Here is a 24562-nt window from a genome sequence, read left to right as displayed (position 1 = left end):
ACAGCCATAATACTTCGTTTCTAATCAACATTGTTACCCGGCCTTTTCGAAGCATAATTTTTATTTCAGTTTCGTTGAGTTTACAGTGGCGCCATCTGTGCAAAATCCAATGCAGCTACAAAAAGCTTTTGTTCGAAGGTTTGCAAACTGGCTAAAGCTCTGACTAATTTCTGAACCATCAATACTTGCTTAAGCCATTTAAAATTTTTATAATAAATAATATCAGACATATCGTTTATTATCATCAGCCAGTACAAGTTTAAGTTTGTCTATAAGATATCAAAACTGCACTTCAAATAGATCGCATTTGAAATTGCACCCAGTCTGAAGCTTCATAAGCTTAAGTTAAAATGCTGGAAAGGTTCGTTAATGTTCATAAAGATTTATTAGTAAACATATATTTAGACTACGCACAACTACAAACATTTCGGTGATTCGTAACCTAAAAATTCTCCTTTTTGGCTGAAAGCATGGCAAACATTCAAGTATTTCATCTGTTTTACTGACTTTGTGTTTATCATTATTTGGTTGATTTCTGCAAGAATGTGACCTAATTTATGTTAGTTTAATAATATTTTATAAGTAATTTGTTACTCGTATAAATTGACTGTATGTGTGATTGCAGCACTCTATTATTGTCATCCAAGAATTCGGTTTCCACGCTTTAAATATAAATATTTCCATAAAGTTTTATGTATGTATACTTAAGCTATTAAGTATTTACAAAGCTCAACTATGAACACGAACTTGTAACGGCATTTGAAATTCTGGTTTGATTTGAATGGTTTTGCTTTTCACCTATTAGTGTGTAAATCGATCTGTGTTCTACTGTTAAATATTTGTCTTTTTTCGTTATTTTGTTTCGCTTTGCTATGTCAAAAGTTATAGAGTATGGTTTAACAAATACTAGATACGAATCTCAACAATTTGCGACCTAATCAAATGCAATTGCCTAAAGTTGGGATTGCTTGCATGGAATTTAACTAATTTTACTCATCAATTGTAATACTAATCATAGGAAAGAATGTAATGCAAATTTGAACTCAATTTAATATAATTATATTTAAAAATTATGTACACCTTGAAAGTATCCCTAATTTAGGCGATAAATGTTACTTTGTTTTCAACTTAAATCTTATTGCTGTTCTCGCTTTTCGATCTTCTCTTTTGGAAAAACAAACTATTTAACGAATGTGTCACTTAAATTCGTTGCTGGCTTAGTACTGGTACTCCGGCAGACATCTATCCTCTGCCGGAGGAGCTGCTTCAAATTGATCCATCTGAAAATTAGATGCGACTTGGTCACCCAAAATAATTCGCAAACAAACGTGATGACTCCGTCCCAGCCCGGATTCGATGCGATCCTGCGACGATCCTTAAAACTCCTCGTCGTCGTCGTCGTAGTCGTCGCTATCGCTGTCGTTGCTGGGCAGGATGTGGAAACAGGCCCACAGCCGGGACATGTCCACTCATCGTTTGCGGTTATAGGCGCCAAGCGAAGACTGCCTTCATTCCTTCATCTCGTGGCCATTGGGGCCCAGCTCGAGGAGCTCATGGGGCTCGGCATTCAGCTGAGAAATGAATCAGAATTGATGAATACTTTAGGAGGACATGCTCCAAACTTACCCTATCCACGCTGGCCAGATCGTTCTTCGACAGATGGTTGACCAAAATGGTGCCCAGGGCATCGCACATCACATTGATGGTGGTGCGGAAGCGATCCCTGGAATTGCATATAATATTATTATTATAATTTTCTGCTCTTTCGAATCTGAGGCCTCCGACTTACAGTAGCCAATCGACGGCTATGATGAGGGACACGTCCTTCGGCTCCAGGCCCACCGTATCCAGCACCATGACCATGGTGACCAGTCCGGCCTGCGGGATTCCAGCAGCTCCAATCGATGCCGCCGTGGCCGTTATGCTGACCGCCACAATGGTGCCGAAGGAGTAGCTCATCTCACGGTATTGGGCGATGAACAGAGCAGCCACCGCCTCGTAGAGAGCCGTTCCGTCCATGTTAATGGTGGCGCCCACGGGAATGACGAAGCGGGTGACCCGCGGATCGATGCCCATGTTGTCCAGGCACTTGATGGTCAGCGGCATGGTGGCCGAGCTGGAGCCTGTTCCGAATGCCGTGGCCAAGACCTGGCTGAGCTTGGCGATGTAGCGGTACGGGAGACGTCGGGTGCCCAGGAAGAAGATCACCGCAATCGTACCTGAAAGCAGAGTTGGACCAAATTGATGATTGCAAATTGTATGCCTCATTTGTAAAAGTGAGCTGTAGGTTGGTGATCAGCATATTAACTGACTAACTGAATAGCTGGAATTTGTCATCCAGAAACCTGACTTCATTAGAATCGTTGTGAGCTCATTGACGGTGTGTATTGCTTACCAAAACCGTGGAGGAAGAGACCTATCATGACCGTTATGAAGTACCATCCCAATGACTGAATGGTCGCGGCTATGGATTCCATCTCAATGATCTTAGCCGCTATCAGGAAGGCAACGCCAAGCGGGGAAATCCTAAAAAGTAAAAGTTTGGTTTTTAAGTTCCTGGTGTGGTGTAAATAGATGTGGAGTTACCAGATAACCCATGAGGTGATGGTCATCATTGCCTCGCTCAACGTGGTGAAGAAGTCCTGCAGCAGCTGTCCCTTCTCCCGCATTCTGCCGATGGTGGTACCCAGGATCACACTGAACATCACGAGACCCAGGACATTGGAACCCTCGCGCTGTGCCGACTTGAACTCCCAGTTTTCCATGGGCTCTGTTGGGCGGGTGTGGGAATAAGTTAAGTTTGGGATGCGAGTGCAGGAACTTACGTGCTGGGCTAATGCTAGTGTTCTCATAGATCTCAGTGCGGTGCTAAAATGGAGCAGGTGTAAATATATTATATATACATTAATGTGGCTTTTAATCAGTTTAAATTCAGGTGGCGCATCTAATAGGTTTCTCAATCCAAGGCAGTGTTCGGTAAAAAATACATAGATACATGAAAAGCTCGTCTCATCATTATCATCAGACTTTTTCGTTATCTGCTTTCTAATGTTAGAAGCAAGCGAAATCGTGGCTCGTCTGTGAGTTCCCCCCATTGAGTCAACAATAATCTAATTGGGCGCATGAATATTCATTCGGCTGCCTACCTACACCAACATCCGCGCTACATGCACATAATTATGGAGGTACAATGTCCACACATCTGCCAAGTACTTTGATTCAATTTGCGTCTGGGCCTGGGCCTCCTAAACCGCGTTGATGGGCCGCTTTCCTCTCTCGCAGTCGCAGTCGCACAAGTGATAATTGAAATTTAAGCACTTGAGTGAAATCCCCCTGCTCGAAGCCGGATTGTAATTGAAATTGTGGTATCCCTATCATGTCAGTTTTGATTGTGTGTCGCGCTTTGTTTCAATCAAAATCCGCCAAACCGCAAAGAATTGAATAATTGCTGTCGTTGCTCTCGCCGCTCAACAGTGCGTATGAACGCACTTGGATGCGCCTTGGATTAGAGTCTTACCTGGAACATGGTCGACTGTATGATGTTGTCCGTGAACATGTTCCTGTGGGGGAGGGAAAGATGCAATGAGTCAGAGGGCGGTTCAGTCACCGGCAGATGGCCACATACCGCACCAGATCCATAAGCGTGTCCGGGGTGAGCACCTTGGACGCCTTGTCAATGCTCTCCGTCTGGGTCTCCACGATCTTGGCTCCCTGGCCGGGACGCAGTGTGGTCACCAGGCAAATGCCCAGAATCACGGCCGATATGGTGGTCACGAAGTAGTACGTAATGGCCCTGGTGGGATTTGCATTCGAAGTTATCTAATTCCGGGCCATCTAAGTGCATGCTGTGCTCAGATCAACTCACCTGGTTGCAATCTTGCTGGACATGCTCAGATCGAGTCCGCCAATGGCACTGGTGATCGATGAGACCAGGAGCGGCACAATCAAACATTTCAGCATTCTGAAAACATATATTACTTTAGTGGCTGGCTTCGATCTTTTAGGCTGAGACCATATAGGTTTTGGATCAATTTCTGCCTACTCACCGCAAGAAAATCTCGCCGGGGAAGGATATGTACATGATCTCCCTCTTCGACCACTCGCCCGTGCTGTTTTTGATGATGAAGCCGATGAGTCCACCCACGAACACGCCGATGACGGTGGCCATGGTGAGGACATTCTCCTGCATGAACGCCTTGAACTTGCCGCCCTCCTGCTTGGGTCGCGTCATCTTGACGATCCTTGGATTGGTTCAGGGCCTGGACAACCCTGGGTCCTGCTGGAAGCCCACTAACCCTTCTGACGCACGATTGGCAGGCAAGGCGTCGCCAAAGCTCAAGTCCTCGCTCAAATACGAATTGAAATGGAGGGTGTCCTGCAAATAACAGAGGTTTTTATATAGGGAATCAATAGCTCGCATCGATTTGCTTTGGAGCAATTTCAAGTTTTCTATGTATTTTCTGGAAAACTAGTTCCAGATGCTTTTGGGGTAGACTGTAGCGTTCCTCCTCACCGGGCGACCAGTGATCGACGACTGAGCTTTGGCACAAAGCAGATACTTACAACCCCAAAACGAGTCAATTCGGGCAGCTGGGCCTTTGTGATTTATGCACACTAACCCCTTACCTCTGACCTCCAGTACACGGTATCCGAGGGGTGTTACTTTTGACACGCAGCCGGACGGATGTTGTTCAGCGCTGGATTTGTTGCGGAATATATTCCAAGCGCTTTTCGAGAGCAAAGGGCGGAAGCGGGCGCTTGATGGTGGTACTTCTAGCAAATGGAACTAACACAATGCAAAGTGTTTACGCTAAGCATTAGCACTCATTTAGCACTGACACTTTTGCCAATTATGCACAAATGTGCGAAGCGGCAAACAGCTTCCCAGAAGAATGCAGCTCAATTAATCGACGTGTCAAACTAATAAATTTACATAAACGATCGAATAATGAAGGCAAATTTAATGCCTCAACTGGCTGCAAGGCGACGGTGATCAATGATCCAGACAGATCCGAGGAGTCCGATTGCGACTTTAGAGACCGAACCAAATTGACACCGTTTGCATCATGGCCATCACCATATCCTCTCAATTGGGATGCGCCGCTGGCATTTGGGATTAATCATGAAATCTTGGCCATGCCCAATTGCCCAGCCAATTGTATAGCTAGGAGACAGCTAGAGATTCAGATGGCAGCCAACACTTGGACTAGCAAACCCAATTTAGAGGGGTGACTAACAAGTGACTGCGATCTCCTAGTTGAAGCTAATGCAATAAAACTCAGCATCTGATCTCTTATACAAATAGCTGGATATACTTCTAGTGGGCAAAGTGTTTACTTAAAGGATTTTAAAGATTGGATTTACATTTTTAAATAAGCTTTTAGTCCGTACTCACGGGCTTTACATTTCAAGATGCACCGCATAGAACTCAGAAATACAGGGTACCAAGCGCACCGAACCGGCTGCACTGGGGGTCTAAAGCAATGCACCCCCACCAGTGAGATCACGGATCGCAATTGCCTGGGCTCCACACCCTTTGATAAAGCCATTATGGGTCCGATGATCTCGTTTCCCTCGGCGTTCGGTAACTGTGGCTCGCCTAATTGATGTAACTGCGGAACAGTCCAGAAACTGAAACCGATTCTGAGTGGATGACTGGCATGTGCCAGGTCGGATGTTGGATGGTATCTGGGACAGGTGGCGGAGTGGGATGCGGTGGCTTTCACTGATATGGACACCTTCTGGCGGCTGAACTGTGTTTAGTGGGTGCAGTGGGCTGTGTCGCAGCATTTTGGAGCCAGAGGTGTTTATCTGGATAGTTTCATTTGCGAACCGTTTAGGTTGGACACTTCGAGTGAGATAAGAATTAAATTTAATAAATGTAGCGCAACTTGAGTGGAGTGCACTTGTAGGCAGTTGCACTCGTGCCCCACTAAATGCAGCTACTAAGCCACATTTCAGTCTTATTAAATTGCCGTTGTGTGCATTAATGCACAGTATTTATTCATATTTTTCTATTTTGAACTTGACCGCGACTGAGTTTGTCTACATAGTCGCCTACGAGGCAGGCAGACATTGTGTTCTATGTAAATATGTGTAATTTGTTAAAACTGTGCGATAGTTGCATTGAATTTCAATTGCAGCGGAAGTGGCATTGAACACCCAAGTTCATCAATGAAGGGATGGGTTTCACACTAAATGGAGAAGTCCTCATAATTAATGGGAACTTAAAACCCAATTTTGCGTTTTAGTGGGTGAACTTGAACTTGTCTTCATTAGCTATTGTATAACGCCCGGCTCCAGTTGATTGGACCTGTCTGTGATCGTTGGCCCGAACTGTTTTTCATAGATATTCAAATAAATAGGTTTGTTTTCCGTTTGAGAAATATTTTTCCTGGTTACATATGTACCAGGGAATCATTTCTTTGCCATATTTGATTGGCAGACAGTTTACATGATCACAAATGCCGTACCAGTTTATTATTGTTGATAGTCAAACACAAATGTATACCCAGAGATGCATACTAATTAACGCTAGCCTATGGCTTATATAACACAGAAGTACTTTTACTACTCTGCTAATTAATGCAATGCAAACTGAATTCAGAGCCCATGTGCGAGGAACAGCAAATTCATTGTCAATGCAAATTGATTTGCATATCGCGGGGATCGATTAGACAAAGGGGCTTTTGGGGGGCAGAAGCTTGACCCACCCACTTGTCTTCGCTGTGAGGAAATTTTCTAATGAAATCCCTGAGGAAAACCAGTTAAAGCTGATCTGAGCCCGACTAACAGTCAGTAGTACGTTTGAGCTATAAAAGCAATTATCACCATTTATTTATGTGAGGCAACGTTGGTTTTATTTGCTGTTTCATGGAAAAGTGTAATTTCCAAATTTGACTACCCGAAATCTCTATTATTAGCAAATGCTACAAATTAAAGTAGATATAACTGATAACCGTCAGTTTATTGAAAAATACCTTCTGTTGGATTTATGTGATTGGAAATCGAATCAACTTCTTATAATACACAAATATGTATGAATATATACATATGACGCTATAATCTCGACTCAGCCGACCGATCTTGTCGCCATAATCTATAGACAGTATGTCTGACTATCTCAGAACGGCAGCTAGACTCTTCCATTCAGATTTGGCTTATCAAGATCACAGTGGTTCCGCAAAACGAAGAATAAAAAGAGCAAACATCACGTGGGTAAAATTCCAGATAATCATTAATCTCAAATTGGAGTTCTGACATTTTTCAATGTTTTTCCACGCGCCCGATTTATGAGCATATTTATTTAGGTAAGGAAATTTTGGCAAGTGCGCGAGGGAAGATTACTGAATTTGACAAATAATTATTCGTATAATAATATAGTTGCATCTTAAAACTGCATGTTTTCCCTCATTTTCTCATTATAACGGCGAGAGAGCAGATAAACTATTTTGGTGCATCGCACTTTGTGTGCTAAAAATAAAAGAATTAAAACCAAAGCGAAATATGCACATGAACCGCGGTAGCAGTTTGACACGCCCCGTCTATGCAAAAGTGGGTGGGCGTTCCACCAAGGTTATTCGGGAGGTTGTTCAGCGCCTTATCAGCACCAGAAATCGGAAATTATTCACGCTTCTCCCTTGGCTCTCAGGAAGAGCAAATCGATTAGATGGCAAGTAAATAAATGCTGTATGGCAATCACACGGCGGCTCATCCTCGTCAAGTTGTGAAAACCCATTTCCTCACTTTCCTCTAGCAGCATTGCTAATACGATATGATTTTCACACGCTTATCTTTTCAATACATTCAGAAAATTTTTGATTTTAACAGACGATTTCCAAATTAAAAAATATGTCTACTGCTTTAAACATGTAAAAGTACGCATTCAATAAGCAAATGTACATTCAAATAAAACAAGTAAATCGAATTTTAGCTGTCATGTTGTGGCACACATTTGGTGCACCTCAAAAGTGTATAACTTCATTGTTTACAGGGTAGCAAATCAGCGACTAAGTATGTGTGTATGGCCCGGCAACAAAATTCGTTTCCTCTCACAAGAAACAGAGACACTCACTTGGAAACAAATATGAATATGCAAAACACTAACGAGATTCCCTTGAGTTTTGAAGGATTTCACGATACCATAATTAAGGCACAGGATTCTAGTGGGTCCAGTTTGCAGATTTCCTCAAACGGCGGATACAGATATACAGCCTTTAACCGCTAGCAACCACTTACAAAGCTATTCACATGTGCCGCAGGCTGGGAACAACTCCCGACGAATTCGAGAACCCGTCTTCAGGCACGAGCCCTAATCGGAGCGGGCGAGGATCGGAGGAGCGCGTGGTCCCGAGCACGCGGCTAAGTGGCCACTGGCTTCTGATCAGGCGGAGTGATCCCACACACCGATGCCGATTCCGATTGCGATTCCGATGTGATCTGGTCGGCACTGCTAGCTGCGGCAGTAGAACCTGACTCGTCGGTTTGTAAAACAGCACTAGAAACTAAATCGAAATCAAATTCGAAATATAGCAAGCTGCCGCGCAAATTGCACGCTGGCAGCGACGTCGCCGTCGGCATCCGCGTTGTGGGTGTGGGTGTGTGAGTGTGTGGGTGTGTGTGTGCTGCCACTGGCAGAGGGTTGACTTTCATTCATCAAAAGCCGCTGCTTCTGCTGGCGGCGCTGCCCGTGGCTCATCGCTTTCCACGTAACGCATACGCAGCGTTGGCCGCGTAATTTGTCGCGCCTTGTTTCGCTGCGCCTGGCTGCGAGGAGTGCAATGAAAGGAGCTCATTAACTGGGTTCAGTAGCTAGGCATCAACTTTCGATGACTTCCTTTCCATTAGTAGCTGCATTGTGCCGACACTGCACTGATCATCCTCGCATTGTGGGCACTGGCAATCAGGGAATCAGCGCCCTCCTCAAGGTCTTCCTCTGCCCTAGATGAAAGAAAGCGAGATTCTTTTTAAATCTGGTTATCATTATTATTATTATGTCACAACTCGCCTGCTCTATAAGTGGGTCAAGTTTATGCCATGATTGCACCTCATCACTTGGAAAGAACGCAGCAAACAACCCCAAAAAAGAGGGAACAATGGCCATAGCCATGGACTACTTAAACCTGATTGAGTACACCGGGAATACAATGGCCAGAGTCTAAGGGAACCAGCAAGACAGTGCGACCGAGTCCTAGGCTGACCCAAAGAATGTTAGTCGAGCGTTTCCGGTTTCATATTCGTACCATTCGACAATAAGTATCAGTGGCAGAAATAAAGCAATAAAAATCAGCAGCAGCTCATCACAGCTGCAGCTGCCTTTGATCTGCTTCAATTCGATTTGCCTTGGGGGCCAGTTCCAGTTCCATGCTGGTGGGAAATGAGTGTGGTATGCGCAAACTGCGGAAGAGCTGGCCGGAGGATGGGATGCTGCTAAGTGGCGGGCCACAGTTGACAGCGATTGCCGTAGTCCCTAAACGTGGCAGCCGGGGATTTGGACTCCCCAGCCCACGGGATGGACTGGATCTGCCCCTTCGGATGGGTTACGCTGGTTCATGTGGAGAGGTGAGCTGCTGCCATGGGCACAGTACACACATTCGGACCGGAACTGTCGATCTTCATTTTTGACACTGGAAAGATTGTTGAGGCTGGAAATTGCACGCCAATCGGACTGCTGACTGCTATGTTGTGGCATATAAATAACTGAATAATTAGATTCTAGTCGCCGTTGATGGACCCAAGTTAATTCAGAAATGCCTCGTAATGAGGATGAGCCGTTGGTGGGGGGCCTAAGAAGCAATCGAGTTAGAACTAGTTAGTAAACAAAAAGTTATTCTTATAATCGAGATTCTGCTCATACAAAGTATTGCATTACATGGCGGTTGTTTATATTTTTTACTTACCTGCACGATCTATAAAACGAAGCTGCGATCGAAATATAAAATCAAAGCACTCACTCACATAAAATCTAACAATGGGCTGGCTTAAAGTACGTTTCTCTATAACCATTTGGAACGCAGAACTTGATAATAAAAACATAAGGATTTAATCGACTGAGGAAAACTTCAAGCAATCAACGCTTCAAGCTTCTCCATACATTAAACATATTTATTTTAAGTTTATTATATTATGTGTAAACATATGCATTATTGATTAAGAATTTCAAGATCACAAATCAGATTTCATTTAAGCTTATAAAAAGTGAGCAAATTCTTCTTTTCGCTTCCGTTTCGAAATGGCAACATAAAGTATGGTAAAATTCGTGGCTGCTGGAGAAACGAGCCGGCGACGCTGGCTCAAAAATATCTCCCAGCACTTAGTGAACGAAAATGGCAAACTTATCAGTAGCTCTAGTGCTATTTTTGTAGAAGGGGCATAATGACATTTGTGTGCGGCGCAAACATGGTAAAAGAGAGTATTACGAAGCAAAAACAGCACAATGAGCAGTTCCTAGGGGATTCCTGAGTACCTATAATGATGATGGTGATGGTGATGGTGATGATGATGATGTTGTTGATGTTCGTGCAACAGTTGGTTGTTTGGCAGCAACCACCACCACCGCCAGTACAGAATATCGGCAGCAGCTGCCGGATATATAGGTATGTGCTACAGGCTATAGGTAGAGAAGTATGTGTGTGTGATGCATTTGTTGTTGGCTAATCCGTTTTGGGCCGCCGAAACAGGAGGATGTGGGGCTCCGGCTTGTGGATCATGTAGTGGATCCAGCCGCGCGACTGCTGCACGCCGATGGATCGCCACTCGGCCTCCGTCATCAGATGGGTCTTGGGCACCATTTTGACCAGCTCCTTGGGCAAAACCACATGTCTGCGGGATGAAGAGTTTACAGTTGCGTCACTGGATCCAACTGGTGGCGGGATCAGGGATCACGGCATCACGGCATCACTCACCTGTACTCGAACTGCTCATCGTAGTACTTGTCGGAGTAGTAAATGTCCTTGCTCATCGTGGCCGCTGCTCCGAATTCCAGGTAAATTCCGATGCAAAGGGAGTGCGAAGTGCGCGCTGCGGAATTTGGCGTCTCTTTTTTGGACCGGTGAGGGCGGCTGCGGCGGATTCGCTGTCGCAACTGGCCCGGCACGCAATATCAATGGGCAAACACTGCTGACGCTTTTCGGCCTGCGTTCCTCGCTTTTTATCACAATTCGGGCTAGTTTTATGCTGAAATTTACGTTTGGTTTGCAATTTTTTTAAATCAAGTGACGCGCTAGATTTAAGTGTGGCCGTGGTGGCAACACGGTAAAATACCATTTGCTCCGAAAAATACCATTTCAGTGCTCTCGCTGCGCACGGCTTGTGCACGCGCTGAGCTTGGTGGGTGTCACGGATAGAGAGTGACCGTTCGAGGCACATCGAAGAAATACCGAGCCCGGGCAATTCAAATTTTAAAATAAACGTGCATTTCAGGTTTCTGTCGCTGTGAAAAACAATCGCCTTGTTAAATTTACAATTTACAGACTCAAATTCTATAAAAAATAGTAAAAAATTTTATCAAAATATTTGTAGAATTTATTTTATTTTTTGGATGCTTTTCCAAGCCAATTGTCTAAAATAGCAGGTAATTAAATCTTAATGATACATATGAACAATTGTAAGCTTGCCAGTGAAACCTCAGATTAGCTTACCTCAGATTAGCTTACCTAGAAATTGTGGCTACACATGCGAAGATTAAGGCACAAAACGGGCGAGCATTTGACCACTTGAAAGCTTTCCGCACAAACTAAAAGCAAGCGCCGAAAAACATATAAATACTCGCGTAAAATTGCCTGACCATTACTATTAAACTCCCCAAACGACCACGCCCCCTGTCTGCGTGAAAGCCCTAAAAGGCTGCCTGCAGACACATAAATTCGGCAGAATTTTCGGCATCGGCTTTCAGCTCGTGCGAAATCTTACATAAATTTTGCGGCGCGGACAACGCAAAGCGAAGTGCAACGCAACGACCAGGAAAACCAAGGATACGGATTGCGGGGGTCGCTGAAGGTGGAATGCATTTAGTCAAAGGTGGGAACACCTAATGGTTGCGTTCGTAGTACTGCGCCGGAATAAAGATCCAGTTCTTGGCCAAGTCGTTGATGGCCTCCTGCATCAGTCGGGACAGCAGATCCATGACGTGACTGGAAGTGATGGTATAATCAACGGCTTCCTATACTGTTAATAATTAAATAAATTCCAATAAATATGCCTACTTTCGATCGATTTCGGTGGCTGCCTCCAGGGGAGTCGTCTTGTCCGGGGACACCACCTGCTCGTAGGTCTTGACCACCTTCTGCCGCTTGCGGTCGCTGTTGATTCGCATGAACTTGGACTTGCTGAGGTACTTCCAGAAGAGCTTCTCGAAGATGGTGATGCGTTGGTCGATGGCCATGCTGAGCTCGATGACCTCGTTGGGGCTGAGCTTGTTCTTGGCCACCAGCCGGGTGATCAGCTCCTTGCGCTCGGCCTCCTTGCGCTGCTCCTCGGCGCTCGGTGCAGGAGTAGCTGGACCGTCGCCCGAGCCGTTGGCTCTGCTGGCTTCCCCAGGACCAAATTGGCTGCAGGGCTCTGGACCAGCCGTGGGGTCGATCCTGTCGCCCGGTTCCACCTCATCGGAGTCCATGGCGGGCTTGATGGTGGATCGGATGTTCAGGTGCAGATAAACGTGCTCCACGTAGCTGTCCTCCTTCCACTTGGGGTCGTCGATGGACTCCACCTCCTCGAGCTCCTGCTTTGCTATGATGGTGGCGCGATCGAGGATGCGGTGCACCTCCATCACGATGGGAATGCGGCGGAAGTGCACCAGTCGGTCGAACACCGTCACCCGGATCTCGCACAACTTCGAGTGGTGGCCCTTGAGGCGGAAAAAGGGCGGGTTGAACACAACCGAGAAGAAGTCGTTGATTATGTAGCTGCAAGGGTAAGTCATTTAAATATCCTTATCCTCATCCTTCCATCTTACCTCTGCCAACGGAACTCCATGCACTGCTGTCCATAGTTGTGCACATTGACGAGCTGCGTCCGATCCTCGCGCAGGCAGACCTCGAAGTTCAACCTATTGGGATAGATGACGTGCAGGAAGTCGGCGCACTCCCGCTCCTTCAGGGGCATGTCCGTCTGCTCCTTCTCGTCTGCCAGCACACCGCGTCCCTTAATTTTGTAGCGTGCCTTGGTATTTTCATAGGTTAAGACTATTTCCGCCTGCGTTACATTATATAAACCATAATCACAGGTTAGGCATTACAACTGTGGGAAAATCGCTGTTAGCTTTTGCCAGGATTACCTCATTTTCGTAGTCCAGGGGTCGGTAGTCCACCAGAAGGGGCCACACACTCTGGCGCGGCACGGTGAGATTCATATTGAGCAGCTTGAGGCCACGATCCCTTGAGGCGAACGAGAAGGACAAGTGGGACATCGTGATGTTCTGGACCCACAACGGCTGCGTTATGTGGTAATAGTTTTTAATGTTTACCGGCAGCAGCTCCTTTGTGAGTAGGCACTTTTCGGGGTCGAAGGACGAGATCTCCAGGTGAAAGTGCCATAGAAACTTGCGGTTGTCTTCGGTGCTGAACAACATATTGTGATGTGATTATATATTAATATTTGTACATCATACTACGCTTACTGCACTTCGTAGGTGAGCAGGTGCTCGCCGTACAGGAAGAAGTAGGCCGTTACGGTGAGGGCCACCACCTCGTCCGGCTTGATGTCCAGGATTTCCTGGCTGACGTGCAGCAGTCTGCGGTGTGGGCAGTGGAAGAGCTGCCGGAACTGGTTGAAACCCACTTGGGTCTGCAGCGGCTGGCACTGGCAGTTCTGGATGCGCTTCAGCGTCAACTTGGCGTTCTTGGACGCGAGATTGCGCAGCCAGAAGACCATTTTCAGGGGATGACTGTGGATCTGGCGAATGGGGATCTTGAAGGTATGCTCGTGCTCTATGCGGTTCGAACGCAGCTTCCGATTCAGGCTGGGCATGGGTGGATAATTATAGCCTGGACGCTACCTGGACGCAGGTTCCTTCTCACCCCGTTATGTCGAAGCTCTCCCAGTAGAAGATCTTCAGGATGGGCGGTCGGATGACGGTCAGGTTGTCCACCATCAGCTTCTGGTAGACGATCGGCGGCTTGAACGTTCCACATGGCTTGCGATCTGGAACCGCGGGGGGCACTGGAGCTTCTTCCATCTTCGACTACAAAATATATGCTGCTGCAGGCCGATAGTCAAGGATTTTAAGGTACTGTTCACTAAATGAGCTTGGACTTGACAAAAAATCCCAAGAGAAACTTTCCACTTTTTAAATTCGAAAAGTACATCCCATCTATATCCAAAACGGTGTTCCAACTTTCGCCCTGATATATTCTTATATATACATTATTCAGTGGGGAAACCCTGTTGGGCCAAGGAGCAAAAACCACAGCCAGAAATGCAAAGCGCGAGGGCACACTGTACACCTGTGCGTACGTGTGTGTGTTCCTCGATAATCCTGCGTGCAATTCGTTTTTGTTTGCGAATTGACAAAGTGCCAAAGGCCAAGTGGGTGGTCGGCAGAAAAAGAGCAAGAAAAAGACATTAGTGTCACAGTGAAAAACAAACCTCCTGCCGAGCGCCGAGTTTCAGCACACACGCACACCACTGCCTGTTCCTCGCTGTGTGTGCGTGTGTGTGTGTGCGTGAGTGTGTGTGTTCAGGTGATTGTCCTTGCACGTGTGTGCGACTGCAGTTGAGCTTCATCGAGAAAACATCGTTTGCAGTTAGTGCGCTGACAGTGGCAAAGGTGAAAGACCAACAGCAATTATTGTACAGTGGAGCCTCCGAGAAAGAGTCGAAACTATTGAACTGGACCTACATGAAATTAAAGCTGCTTGCCTACAAATTTGTGTAATATCATCTTGTCGACACTTAAACAGATCACAATAGTTATTCATTCAAATTATAATTATCATATTATTGAAATACATGCTTAAACCTTTCTTAACATTTTTCAGAACCAATATTTATGTGAATTTGTTGCCATATATTTATATGGTACGGAGGAAGCATTTAGAAGGAGCAACAATTTGTTTGCTTATAAAAATTACCACCGTAAAAGGTTTGTTATATAAAGAATATTAAGTAAACAAACAAAACACCTTAAAATAATTTTATTTTATTCTCTGAAATTATTTGTGAGGAAATAAATTATTTATGATATGATATGATACGATATTATACATACATATATGCAGTCCTTTGATGAAAGTTGAAAGAATATTTGGAATTTCTATTGATTTTTTGATAAATGAAAGGCGTATATGTAATGTAAATGTAGATTATTCCCATATAAATACTGAAACGAAATGCATTTTAATTCGCCACAAATCGCATGCATATTTACATACAGATAGATAAACAGCATATCGTTAGCAGTTTTTTCTGATGTGCATTTTCTGACCTGCCAGTTGGGATTAGCATATTTCAAAGATATTTTTTTGATTTGCACTATTAACCTGTTTGCTCTTTATGTTTTTTGTCTTCAGGACCCATCTCAATTGCGGCTGATCGTGATTCGCACTCAATGTCCACTGTCCTGACAGCAGCTACAACCTGTGTGCATCAATCACAACCTTTGACAGCGTCGCTGCCACGCTTATCAGTCATGTCCTTGTCCCCCCCTGGTCCCCCCTCCGTCGCCTTCATCAGCAATCTGGCGTAACAATGGTGGAAAATGGTCTATGACCAGAATACAGAATGCAGAATGCAGAGCTTCAGAACTTCTAGAATAAAAGGCAGCTGCAATTGTCGGCGCCCTGTCACCGTCTTGCTCACTGCCGAGTCCTTTTGGCGGAGGAGAGAATCGTCCTGCGAGTGTTCCATCGGTTGCCACCGTTGCATTTCGCTCAAATTGTTCCAGCTCCAAACGTTCCAGCTCAATGCCGCTGCGAGGAGCAACTTTATGTTTTAAGCAAATATTTTGAATCCCTATTTGTGTTGATGTTGCATGAACTGTTGACCAGCGACAACTTGTTGGCCAATTGTTGCGGTTAGACTTTGCGATGCCTGTGGTTTGGGAGGCTGTTCTGTTCAGCGGCTGCACAGTTTGCACTGAGCCCCTTGACGGCTCAGCCAACTCCTTGAAAGTGTCGCTGGCTGTGCATAATTATGGCTTAATTTGCAGCTGGAAGCAGGCCCAACTAATTACTACAGCAAACTTCCCTCGCCGCCTCGTGCTTTTTTCGGCCAAGAGCACATGGCAATTAAAAACTTTTTATGCAAGACATTTTTTATTTTCCCCCAGGTAAAACTTTATGCACAGTTCCTGAAATTTCCGCAGCTATTGTAGTTCCTCCCAATCTCCGCCTGTCGCCCTTCATAATTGAAAATCACTTAGAGCGTGAAACGGGCAAAACATTTTCTCAGTTAGGGGCGGGAAAATTGTTGGGAACGGGCGGATATTTTCCAGAGTAAGCAGTGATAAACTACTTAAGCCCGATTAAGTGACTTTCGGAGGAACTTAACAATTTACTTAAAGCTGCTAAATAATTGAGCTGGAGTGTTGCTAAAATGAGCCTTTTGTTTTTAGCTCCTACTCTATAAATTAACTAAATAATTTATTGAATGATATATTCATAGGTAACAGGTATTTAAATTACAGAGCAATTATTTTTAAAGATTTTGGGCACCTGAATTTTGTGTAAATACTTTTGACACCCCTGCATGAACTTATTTTAATGAGCTACGCTGTGTCATACAATATATTACTTTAATGAGCTTAGATCAACTTTTTAGAATTTAAAAATAAAATTAAATATATTTGTTCACGAAACTGTGTGTGGTTGGACTGAATCCAAGGGTTTTCCCGGCAACAAAAGGTTAGATAGCCGCTTTGGGAGGTGCCATTCAAAGGGGGCGTGGCAGTCACTGACACTCAACATCCGCTCCTGCCATTTTCCTGCAAAAGTGGGCGACTGAAAATGGGGAGGGGCGGGGAAAGCGTCAGAAGAGCAAGAATTGCCAAGCCACAAAACAAAGCAATACAATGTGGGTGGGGAATTTTCGGGGCTGGGGGAGTTGGAGGCGCTCTGTTGCTGTGGCTGCTGCAAACAATTATTGTTATTCCAATTGAAATGCAGCGTTCACCCAGCGCCTCAGCCCTCCTTCTCCCCCTCTCCAACTGCAGTCCTGTGGCCTTTGTAGAATTGCTATCAAAATTATACACCTTGCAGCAATGAACGACAAGCGGTGGAAAGAACGGGGCACGGGGTGTGTCGAGTTCATTGTAATGCAAATTACGTATACGCCGTGGTGCCACTGCAAACTGGTTGAAGCTCCCGGCATTCCCCATCCCCCCTAGTTCCTCTTGTTTATATGCGACCATGTGTGCGTCCATATTTTTGACCTTTTTCCATTGTCAGCGCTGGAAAAATAATAATTATAGAAATATGAGTTTCTCTCAGCTGGCCAGGTGCAGATGCCGAATCCAGGAGGGTTGGGAAAATGCACGGAGCAATAAAGGGATTAACCATGTGTCTCTCCCTTCAACTAAACCTGTTTGCATCAAAGTCGATCCAGCTTAACGTCCGAAATTGGTCCACTTAATTATCCAAATAAGTTTAGCTCGTAAACTTTGCCCAGTGTCCAGAGAAGCAGAGGAAATGCAACATTTTGCAGCAGGAAATGCAGCCGAGTAACTTTTCCCAGAGAGCCAAGTGGGCGGTGCAGGCGGTGTGGGCGGTGCGGGCGGGTCGGAACCAGTGTCAATTCAAGGGCCAGGAAGTTGTCGCATTTAAATGGGAAAACTTCAACACACAAAATGGATACACAAGCACCAGAAATGTTCCCAATGGCAGCTCAACCGAATTGCAAGCGCTAACGACTGATAACAGCAAATGGACACAGCTTAGTAGCCACTAGCGCGGTCCGCTTTTCCAGCCTTGGACCGCAATCCGGAAACAAAAACCGCATCCGCCACGCCAGCGCTGTCATCATCGCCACCATCATTGTCGCCATCGACGTGGGAGAGCCTCTTCCTCTGACAGCGACTCGAAGTCTCTTTCCCATATGCAGATCCGGACACACACGGCAGCTACTGTACCTTTGACAGCTGGGCCTGCTTGCTTTTCCGCTTTTCCAGCTCTTTTCCCATTCACCGCAAGGCTTTGTTGCTCTCCCCCTGTTTTTACCCAGTCAATTGTGTGTGGAAGCCGCGAAGGGTACTCATTGTTTGCGGCGGGGGTTTCATGACTAAAGAACTAGATTTAAAAACTAATTGGATACTCCCAAAATACGCAATCAATATTTAGTCTAGAAGTGTGTCTTTTAGAAGTTACCTGCTACTACTTAAAAACTGCAGTTCAAGGATAAAAAATGAATACTTGAATTAAAAATTAACAACTTTCTGCCTACTAAGTGCAGCACGCCTTTGCCTTACTTATCCGAATGTGGCTAAAACTGATGCATTACATGTGGTAAGAGCATATCTTGCCTGGCGTTAACATTTCCAGAGGTAACTTTACATTTCAGGACTGGGCGAACTCGAATTGTGTGTACCCCTCTATTAGTGAAGATACTGTTACACAGCTGGAAGGATAGAGAGATCTACACTATTAGCCAGATTGTTAGCAATCGTAAATATACAAATAAAATGACTTTAAAGTATGAGAATGCAAGCTCCCGTTTGAGCTTTAATTTACTTTGGTTAGTTGGCTGCATAGTTGGCGCTCAACTGCAATGGCAACTGGCGGGGACCGACAAAAAATATTCGCTCTGAATATTTAATTGTGCGCGTTCCATGCATTTATCTCGCTTGCCGCACACACACACACACACACACACACACACACACACACACACTCGCACACAACAGCAAGTGGAAGTGCATGTGTGTGTGGGGGCGTGGCTTTTGAGTTGGTCTGTTGCGGTTGCATATTTGTGGCTCTTTGGGTCTTTTCGATTTTCGAAATGCGCTTTTAGTTTGCAGTTTGTTGTTTGCATTTCTTTGGGCTCCTGGAGCTTGTTGTTTGTTGTCCTTTTTTCTGTGCCACATCCTGCTGTTGTTTGTCTCTCTACGCCAAAAAACCTGGCAACTGTATAAATACAAATTTCTCAGTTATTTTCCCTTTTCTGGTCTGTCTCTTTTTTTTTGTCTGCATGAGTTTGCGGCCTTACTGCGTACTTTTTGGCTCTTTTTAGCTTAACTTATGTATATTCGGGCTGCTTGGGCTTACCATATTGACATGCAAATTCTGTGGGCTCAGACGTTGTCATTGCAGTTTTTGCATTCAGGGTTGATTTTATCAATGCTCCAAATGATGAATACGCTTTTCCGATTTACTTCCCATATACATTTTAGCTGCTATAGAGGGGTTACACTAAAAACAATGGTACGAGTTTTGCTTTGTCTTACAGGTCCTTTAATCCTCTGTCCAAAATCAATTTAGTCCAACTAACTCATTTTCCTATCCCAGTTTAGCATGTTAATGAGCAGTAGCATCAACGCAATCAGAACATAACATGCCACATGGAAGATAATTCCACCGAGTCGCCCACTACCCACAAAAAGCGAGGGCATGTTTGAAATATTTCGCAAAATGGGAAACAAATCAACATAATTTGGTCAGTTTCCCGTGGTCAGAAGCTAATTGTTTCCTTGCTACGGCAGTAATTCCTACACAACGTCATGTTGCATATTCGAGCGGGTGGCGGGTGGCGGGTGAAGAGGAAATATTAATTAAAATTGTATCGAAATTTCCGAAATTTCCGTGTATAGTTGTCGGAGATTAAATTTCAGCCGTGTATTTCCCTCAACGGCAAGGTGAGAATTGCCCTTTAGGCAATCATTTCGGTATTAATTAAGCGAAACTAATGCATTTTAAACGCTTTGGGTGGAGGGACGTGACTAAACTGCTTTCCTGTATTGCAGCTTCATTAAAACGTATGTGTATAAATCAATTAAATGGATTATAAGCTCAACTTTTATGTGCAATACACCAAGGCCATTGCCTTCTGTTTATTTTTTTATTTTTTGTCACATTCCGGCCATACCCTGGCTTAAGATTTTTATGGCCCAAAAGCCATTTCATGGCTGTAGCGTAAGGTTTACCTCAACCACGTATATGGGTGTGGCATTAAGGCCGAAGGCATTCCTTGCCCCTAAAATGATTAATTACGACCATTTGGACCTTTGGCCGTTGCCTTGCCCAACAATAATGCAATTTTCCATACCAGAACGTCATTATCGTCAACCTAAAAATTTCCATTCGGTTGACTTGTGCAGCTTTGAGATAAGCCTTAAATTTGATTCTCAAAATGCAAATTCTGGTTTAATGCCTGGAAGTGCAGCAGACTTGAACGAATCAATTTTGTTGCAGAATTTTGGCAATAAAAGGATTTACATTGTGAGTACAGCAAGATATTTTTAAGACAGCGATTAAAACTATACACTTCAACTTTTTAAATATGCGTTTACTTATATAATCCACCATCTTAGGAATTACACATTTATAATTGATAAAAAAAACAAACATTTTCCATGAAGTGCATGTTAATACATATTTCAAAACAATGTGTTCCCGAAATTTTATGTCTTACTTTCCTAGACGGCAATTAAAGTACTCAAATATTTACGCTTGCTTGCCGCCGACATATTTCAAAACAATTTACGTGTCTGTCCAAAAAATTGTACTAATGAGCAAACTCTCATCGCCCTGCGCAACTCAATTCACAGTCGTTGTCATGCATACGAAAAACATTATTAAGAGTGGGCCACTGAGACACCGCACCACTCAACCACAAGTGTCCCATCAGCTAGTCGTGGGCGCTGGAGGAAGGAAACCAAACAATTTATCTCCAAGTAAATTTGGCGCAACACAACCGCCTCGAAGTTTCGTAATTGGGGCGGGAGCAAGGTGCCGACCAGGACATTGTTGTCGCCGTTGTAACCAAATGTCAACAGGCATTAAATTAAAATACCGTAAAAATATAAACCAGAAGATGGCGCAATCAGCCACCCGAATGACTCCACGGATTTGGTGGTCGGGTGTCAGCAACAGCTGTCTGCTGATGGGTTGAACTCCGCCCACATGCGAATTCATATCGCTCATACGCCCTGTGCACCGCCCCCGCTCCACACGCATTAACCATTTTCCTTGGCCTTGGCTGCGTGAGTTGGTGGCTCGTTTATGCTCGTTAGACATGCGAGATGAGTGGATAACTTTTCCTCGAGAGCCGCTCGACGGTGGAACGGGGCTTGAGAAATTGGAATAATATTTATAATTATTATGTGGAGGAAATTACATTTTGGTGCCGGCGTTTTGAATATTTTTGTCCTTGATGATGGCTCCAAATTGAAAATGCCTTGGGCGAAGAGCAAAATGAGGTTGTTAATAGTATGATATTATTTACAAGTGCAGACTAAAAAAAATGGTATGCTGTTATGCAAAATTGGTGGATATACTTTTCATGCCAAATCCTTTTACATTTTTTAAATTAATAAAAAAGTTAAAAAATGGTAGTGTGCTGTAATTTTTTTCTCGCATGGGAGCTCGCAACATCGGCACGGTAAATGTCTCTGCTAATGTTAACTAACAGAATCCGTTACGCTCTGTTAAATCTCTAAAAAATCGAGGCAATTCTATTGAATTGCCAACATCAAACGCATATCCCCTATTTAAAATTAATGGAATAAATGGCATCCCTTATATAGTAATTTATAAATTGTAGTATCAAAACAGAGGATTATAAATTACCGGGTAACAGAGCAACCTTAAAATAAGAGAGAGCGCCTTCTAAAAGTGGGTGGAAAATGGGCTACAACAGAATGCTCTCTGCTATAAAAATGTTAGTTGCAGGACACGTTTTTCTTTTGCTTTTCCGTCCGACTTTGCGGCGACTTTAAATGCTCTCTGTTTTTTGCTCCCCGCTTTCTCTGCTTTCCCTTTGCAGCCTCTTTGTTGTCTAGTTTTTCATGCGCTCGTTTTTGTTGGCTTAGAAGCTACTTAAAGTAATAAACGAGTTCGTCCCCTTATTTCACAGCCAGCCGTAAAGCGGGAAATTTCAAATAAGGCAATAAGACAAATGCAGCAAGGGCTTGGAATTACAGACATAAAAAAACAAACTCCGTATGAAAGGATAACAAGAATCCTCGCTACCCGAAGGAAAGTCTTCCAACAAACTGTCAAATACGTTTAGGAAGCCTCGACTTTCCTTTCGACCCAATCAAAATGCAAACCGCTTGAGAGCATCAGTAGGTGTTTCATGCCCCGAATCGCCCTGTGATTTTCAGTCAATTTGCGAATTACGGCTTAACCTGCCGAAGGCAACTGCTGGCCAGCTCTGTCCTGTTTCTGTCCATTTCCTGCCTACCTGTTTTTCTTTTCCCACTAACCGAGTAAGAAGGGCTTTCTCCCGCTTGCGAAAAGGTCAATGAGCCTGGAAGGAGAATAAGGACCCTTGGGGCAGGCTTAAGGCTCAGTCTAAAAATATACATAATCGAAGTGGCTTACCTATGTTTGACTTTTCACAAAACAGACAAAAGGAGAAGTAACACAAAAATAGGTATGAAGTCCATTGTTCAATTAAATTAATGGCCATTCTCCAACAAACTTATTTTGCTTGTTGGCTTTTAAGTATTTATAATAGATATTACTCCTGAGTTCAAGTGTACACATTTAATGTATACGTTTATTTAAAATAATCCTTAGGTTTTAAGGCAATTGAATGGATGAATGGGTGCAATACCCTGCGGTGCAATATTAAAGAAAATACTCTTTTGTCTGTACATTTAAATATTAAAAACCCTGTAGTTCCCGCCGAAACCCACAATTGTTTAATTTATCTTGGTTTTCGGAGAACCAACAGCCACATCCATTTGCTAATTACATTTGAGCTTCGGCATGGCTGCAGCATCTCGCAGAGAAAGTGCAACAGATATGCAAAATAGCTTTAATGCTGGCATGTTCAGCGTGACTGGCCACGCCCCCCGCCCCAACCGAGCAAACATTTGAGGCGCCAAAAAGTATGCAACACTACAGAAGCCCTGTGCCCCATGTTGACTGCCGTGGGTGGCTGAGTTGACACACTTCTAGGACACTACCCCACCCCTCTCCCTTCTCCCTTACCCTGCCACGCTGAATTGTGGAGCATGTGAAGTACTTGAAAGTATCTGGCTCCTTGGGCAAACATTTTGCAGTACACTGCCAGGGGAGCGACGGCTAGTGTTAATCTGAGGGCGTTCCCCGAAAGAGATACCACTTTTCGGTTTGTTAGCAGGACACATGCAACTCTCGCTAACTTTTTATGTGAACAAATCGCTTAGATAACATTCAAATATGAAGTTCAGGAAAAATGAGGATAGTTATTAATTGTTAAATACTACTATTGCACCGATACGATATCTGACAGACGGTTTTATACCATTAAGCAAATTTTATTTAGTACAATTTCTGCTTAGATTCTGAACACATTTTTGTATGCATACAAAATTGATTGCCTTACGATGAACAAAGAGGACATATAACCAAAATTCAATAAAACTTTTATTAATAATCAGTAGAAAAAGACTTCTTTCGAATTGGCCTTTTGTTTCCGCCTGTTTTTGATTGATACTATTTACTTCGTTGATACTGGAAAAGTTTGTAATTTCGTGGTGAAAAGTACTAGGAATGGCCTCTGGGACCATCTCCTCTGAGTCTGCGGCTTGAATTCCCCTAATGGCCACTTGGAGACCCAACAAAAAAGGAGAGAAAAAGAAATAGCACTAATGCCACCCGCACACACTACACGTTGCTGTTGAGACAATCGGGCAACAAGCGGCAAACTGGCAGCGCTCGAGCTCGTTTTTTATGGGCACTTAATTGGCGCCAACGAGACCATGGCCCACCCAGTGGCTCGAATCAATGGCTATTGATTGATACCCGTTCCGCATTTCCTCCCAATTCCCCGGACCGCATACCCCGCGGCTCCGCCCACTTGATCGAAGTGAGATTTGTCGTCAGCAAGGTCAGGCTAGCCGCTGACTTGGCCCATACGCTGCGGGTCAGGGCCTCCGTTGCTGGCCAAGTTAATAAATATGAATGCGCCAGCACCCGCCATTAGGTGCAGCCTTTGCGCCGGGATTTTTCCGTCGACTTCATAGACAGTGCATCACTGTCACCGCCAGCTGCTCGTGGCGTAGTGCGGCCAAAAACATTATATAAACCACTTTGCTGAACTTACGGAATTTCGGGGCTCACATTTTTAGATAGACTTCTCCGGCGGAGGGACAAGTAGGTAAATTTGACGTGTCCTGATTGCCCGACATATTGTTCTGCCCTGTTCTGATTGATGAAAGGATACGCTGCAGTAATGGACTTTCGATGGTCCTTCTATTAATAAGGATACAAAGAAAACAAGAATTCGGTTTATACTACAAATAGATAGATTAATATGTCAGTATGCAAAGCAAATAAGTAATGTATTGTAATGCATTTTAAATATTTATATTAATATTGAAAATAAAGCTGAGCAACTACATTCCAACATATTACATGTTTAATTGTGCATAATATAGTAGTCATTGAACGGTGGATATAAAAAGCTATTTTTATTAGCTGGAACA

At 44.2% G+C, this 24562-nt stretch overlaps 3 protein-coding genes across 5 annotated transcripts; all 3 read right to left on the bottom strand.

Moving 5' to 3' along the window:
• Positions 1-362: 362 nt before the first annotated feature.
• LOC6542128 (excitatory amino acid transporter 1) lies at positions 363-8505 on the bottom strand. Of its 2 annotated transcripts, none has more exons than XM_001969253.3 (11): positions 8239-8505; positions 4047-4375; positions 3866-3961; positions 3626-3793; positions 3518-3560; positions 2826-2868; positions 2587-2770; positions 2396-2526; positions 1790-2219; positions 1627-1723; positions 363-1571 (listed from the first exon to the last, which is right to left on the bottom strand). In XM_001969253.3, exons 2-11 carry the CDS (start codon positions 4229-4231, stop codon positions 1509-1511), a joined length of 1440 nt encoding a protein of 479 aa, XP_001969289.1. In that variant the 5' UTR covers positions 4232-4375; positions 8239-8505; the 3' UTR covers positions 363-1508. The 2 variants fall into 2 exon arrangements, with proteins under 2 accessions (XP_001969289.1, XP_026835046.1); XM_026979245.1 differs by lacking the exon at positions 8239-8505 and adding an exon at positions 4514-4531.
• Positions 8506-10598: 2093 nt separating this feature from the next.
• Positions 10599-11284, bottom strand: LOC6542190 (cyclin-dependent kinases regulatory subunit). The gene is made up of 2 exons (XM_001969252.3): positions 10905-11284; positions 10599-10821 (listed from the first exon to the last, which is right to left on the bottom strand). Exons 1-2 carry the CDS (start codon positions 10958-10960, stop codon positions 10653-10655), a joined length of 225 nt encoding a protein of 74 aa, XP_001969288.1. The 5' UTR covers positions 10961-11284; the 3' UTR covers positions 10599-10652.
• A 434-nt stretch (positions 11285-11718) lies between these two features.
• LOC6542159 lies at positions 11719-24226 on the bottom strand. Of its 2 annotated transcripts, XM_001969251.3 has the most exons (7): positions 24181-24226; positions 14016-14196; positions 13616-13957; positions 13274-13556; positions 12953-13191; positions 12204-12902; positions 11719-12131 (listed from the first exon to the last, which is right to left on the bottom strand). In XM_001969251.3, exons 2-7 carry the CDS (start codon positions 14171-14173, stop codon positions 12029-12031), a joined length of 1824 nt encoding a protein of 607 aa, XP_001969287.1. In that variant the 5' UTR covers positions 14174-14196; positions 24181-24226; the 3' UTR covers positions 11719-12028. The 2 variants fall into 2 exon arrangements, with proteins under 2 accessions (XP_001969287.1, XP_026834673.1); XM_026978872.1 differs by lacking the exons at positions 11719-12131; positions 12204-12902; positions 12953-13191; positions 13274-13556; positions 24181-24226 and having other exon boundaries at positions 13836-13890; positions 14016-14215.
• Positions 24227-24562: the final 336 nt, after the last annotated feature.

This window comes from Drosophila erecta, unplaced genomic scaffold (assembly GCF_003286155.1).
Source record: "Drosophila erecta strain 14021-0224.00,06,07 unplaced genomic scaffold, DereRS2 tig00000055-arrow-pilon, whole genome shotgun sequence".
Taxonomy (NCBI): domain Eukaryota; kingdom Metazoa; phylum Arthropoda; class Insecta; order Diptera; family Drosophilidae; genus Drosophila; species Drosophila erecta.
Note: the sequence above shows the minus strand (reverse complement) of the source record. Positions and strands in the feature narration are given on the sequence as shown.

Excerpts from the sequence above, each read along its gene's own strand:
- LOC6542159 (XM_001969251.3), bottom strand. The coding sequence starts at position 14,173 with ATGGAAGAAGCTCCAGTGCCCCCCGCGGTTCCAGATCGCAAGCCATGT. Across the intron at positions 12,903-12,952 it reads ATGGAGTTCCGTTGGCAGAG|CTACATAATCAACGACTTCT; the intron begins GTAAGATGGAAG and ends TTACCCTTGCAG. Across the intron at positions 12,132-12,203 it reads GCCACCGAAATCGATCGAAA|TCACGTCATGGATCTGCTGT; the intron begins GTAGGCATATTT and ends CATCACTTCCAG.
- LOC6542128 (XM_001969253.3), bottom strand. The coding sequence starts at position 4,231 with ATGACGCGACCCAAGCAGGAGGGCGGCAAGTTCAAGGCGTTCATGCAG. Across the intron at positions 3,962-4,046 it reads CCCGGCGAGATTTTCTTGCG|AATGCTGAAATGTTTGATTG; the intron begins GTGAGTAGGCAG and ends ATATGTTTTCAG. Across the intron at positions 3,794-3,865 it reads TCCAGCAAGATTGCAACCAG|GGCCATTACGTACTACTTCG; the intron begins GTGAGTTGATCT and ends AAATCCCACCAG.
- LOC6542190 (XM_001969252.3), bottom strand. The coding sequence starts at position 10,960 with ATGAGCAAGGACATTTACTACTCCGACAAGTACTACGATGAGCAGTTC. Across the intron at positions 10,822-10,904 it reads GATGAGCAGTTCGAGTACAG|ACATGTGGTTTTGCCCAAGG; the intron begins GTGAGTGATGCC and ends TTCATCCCGCAG.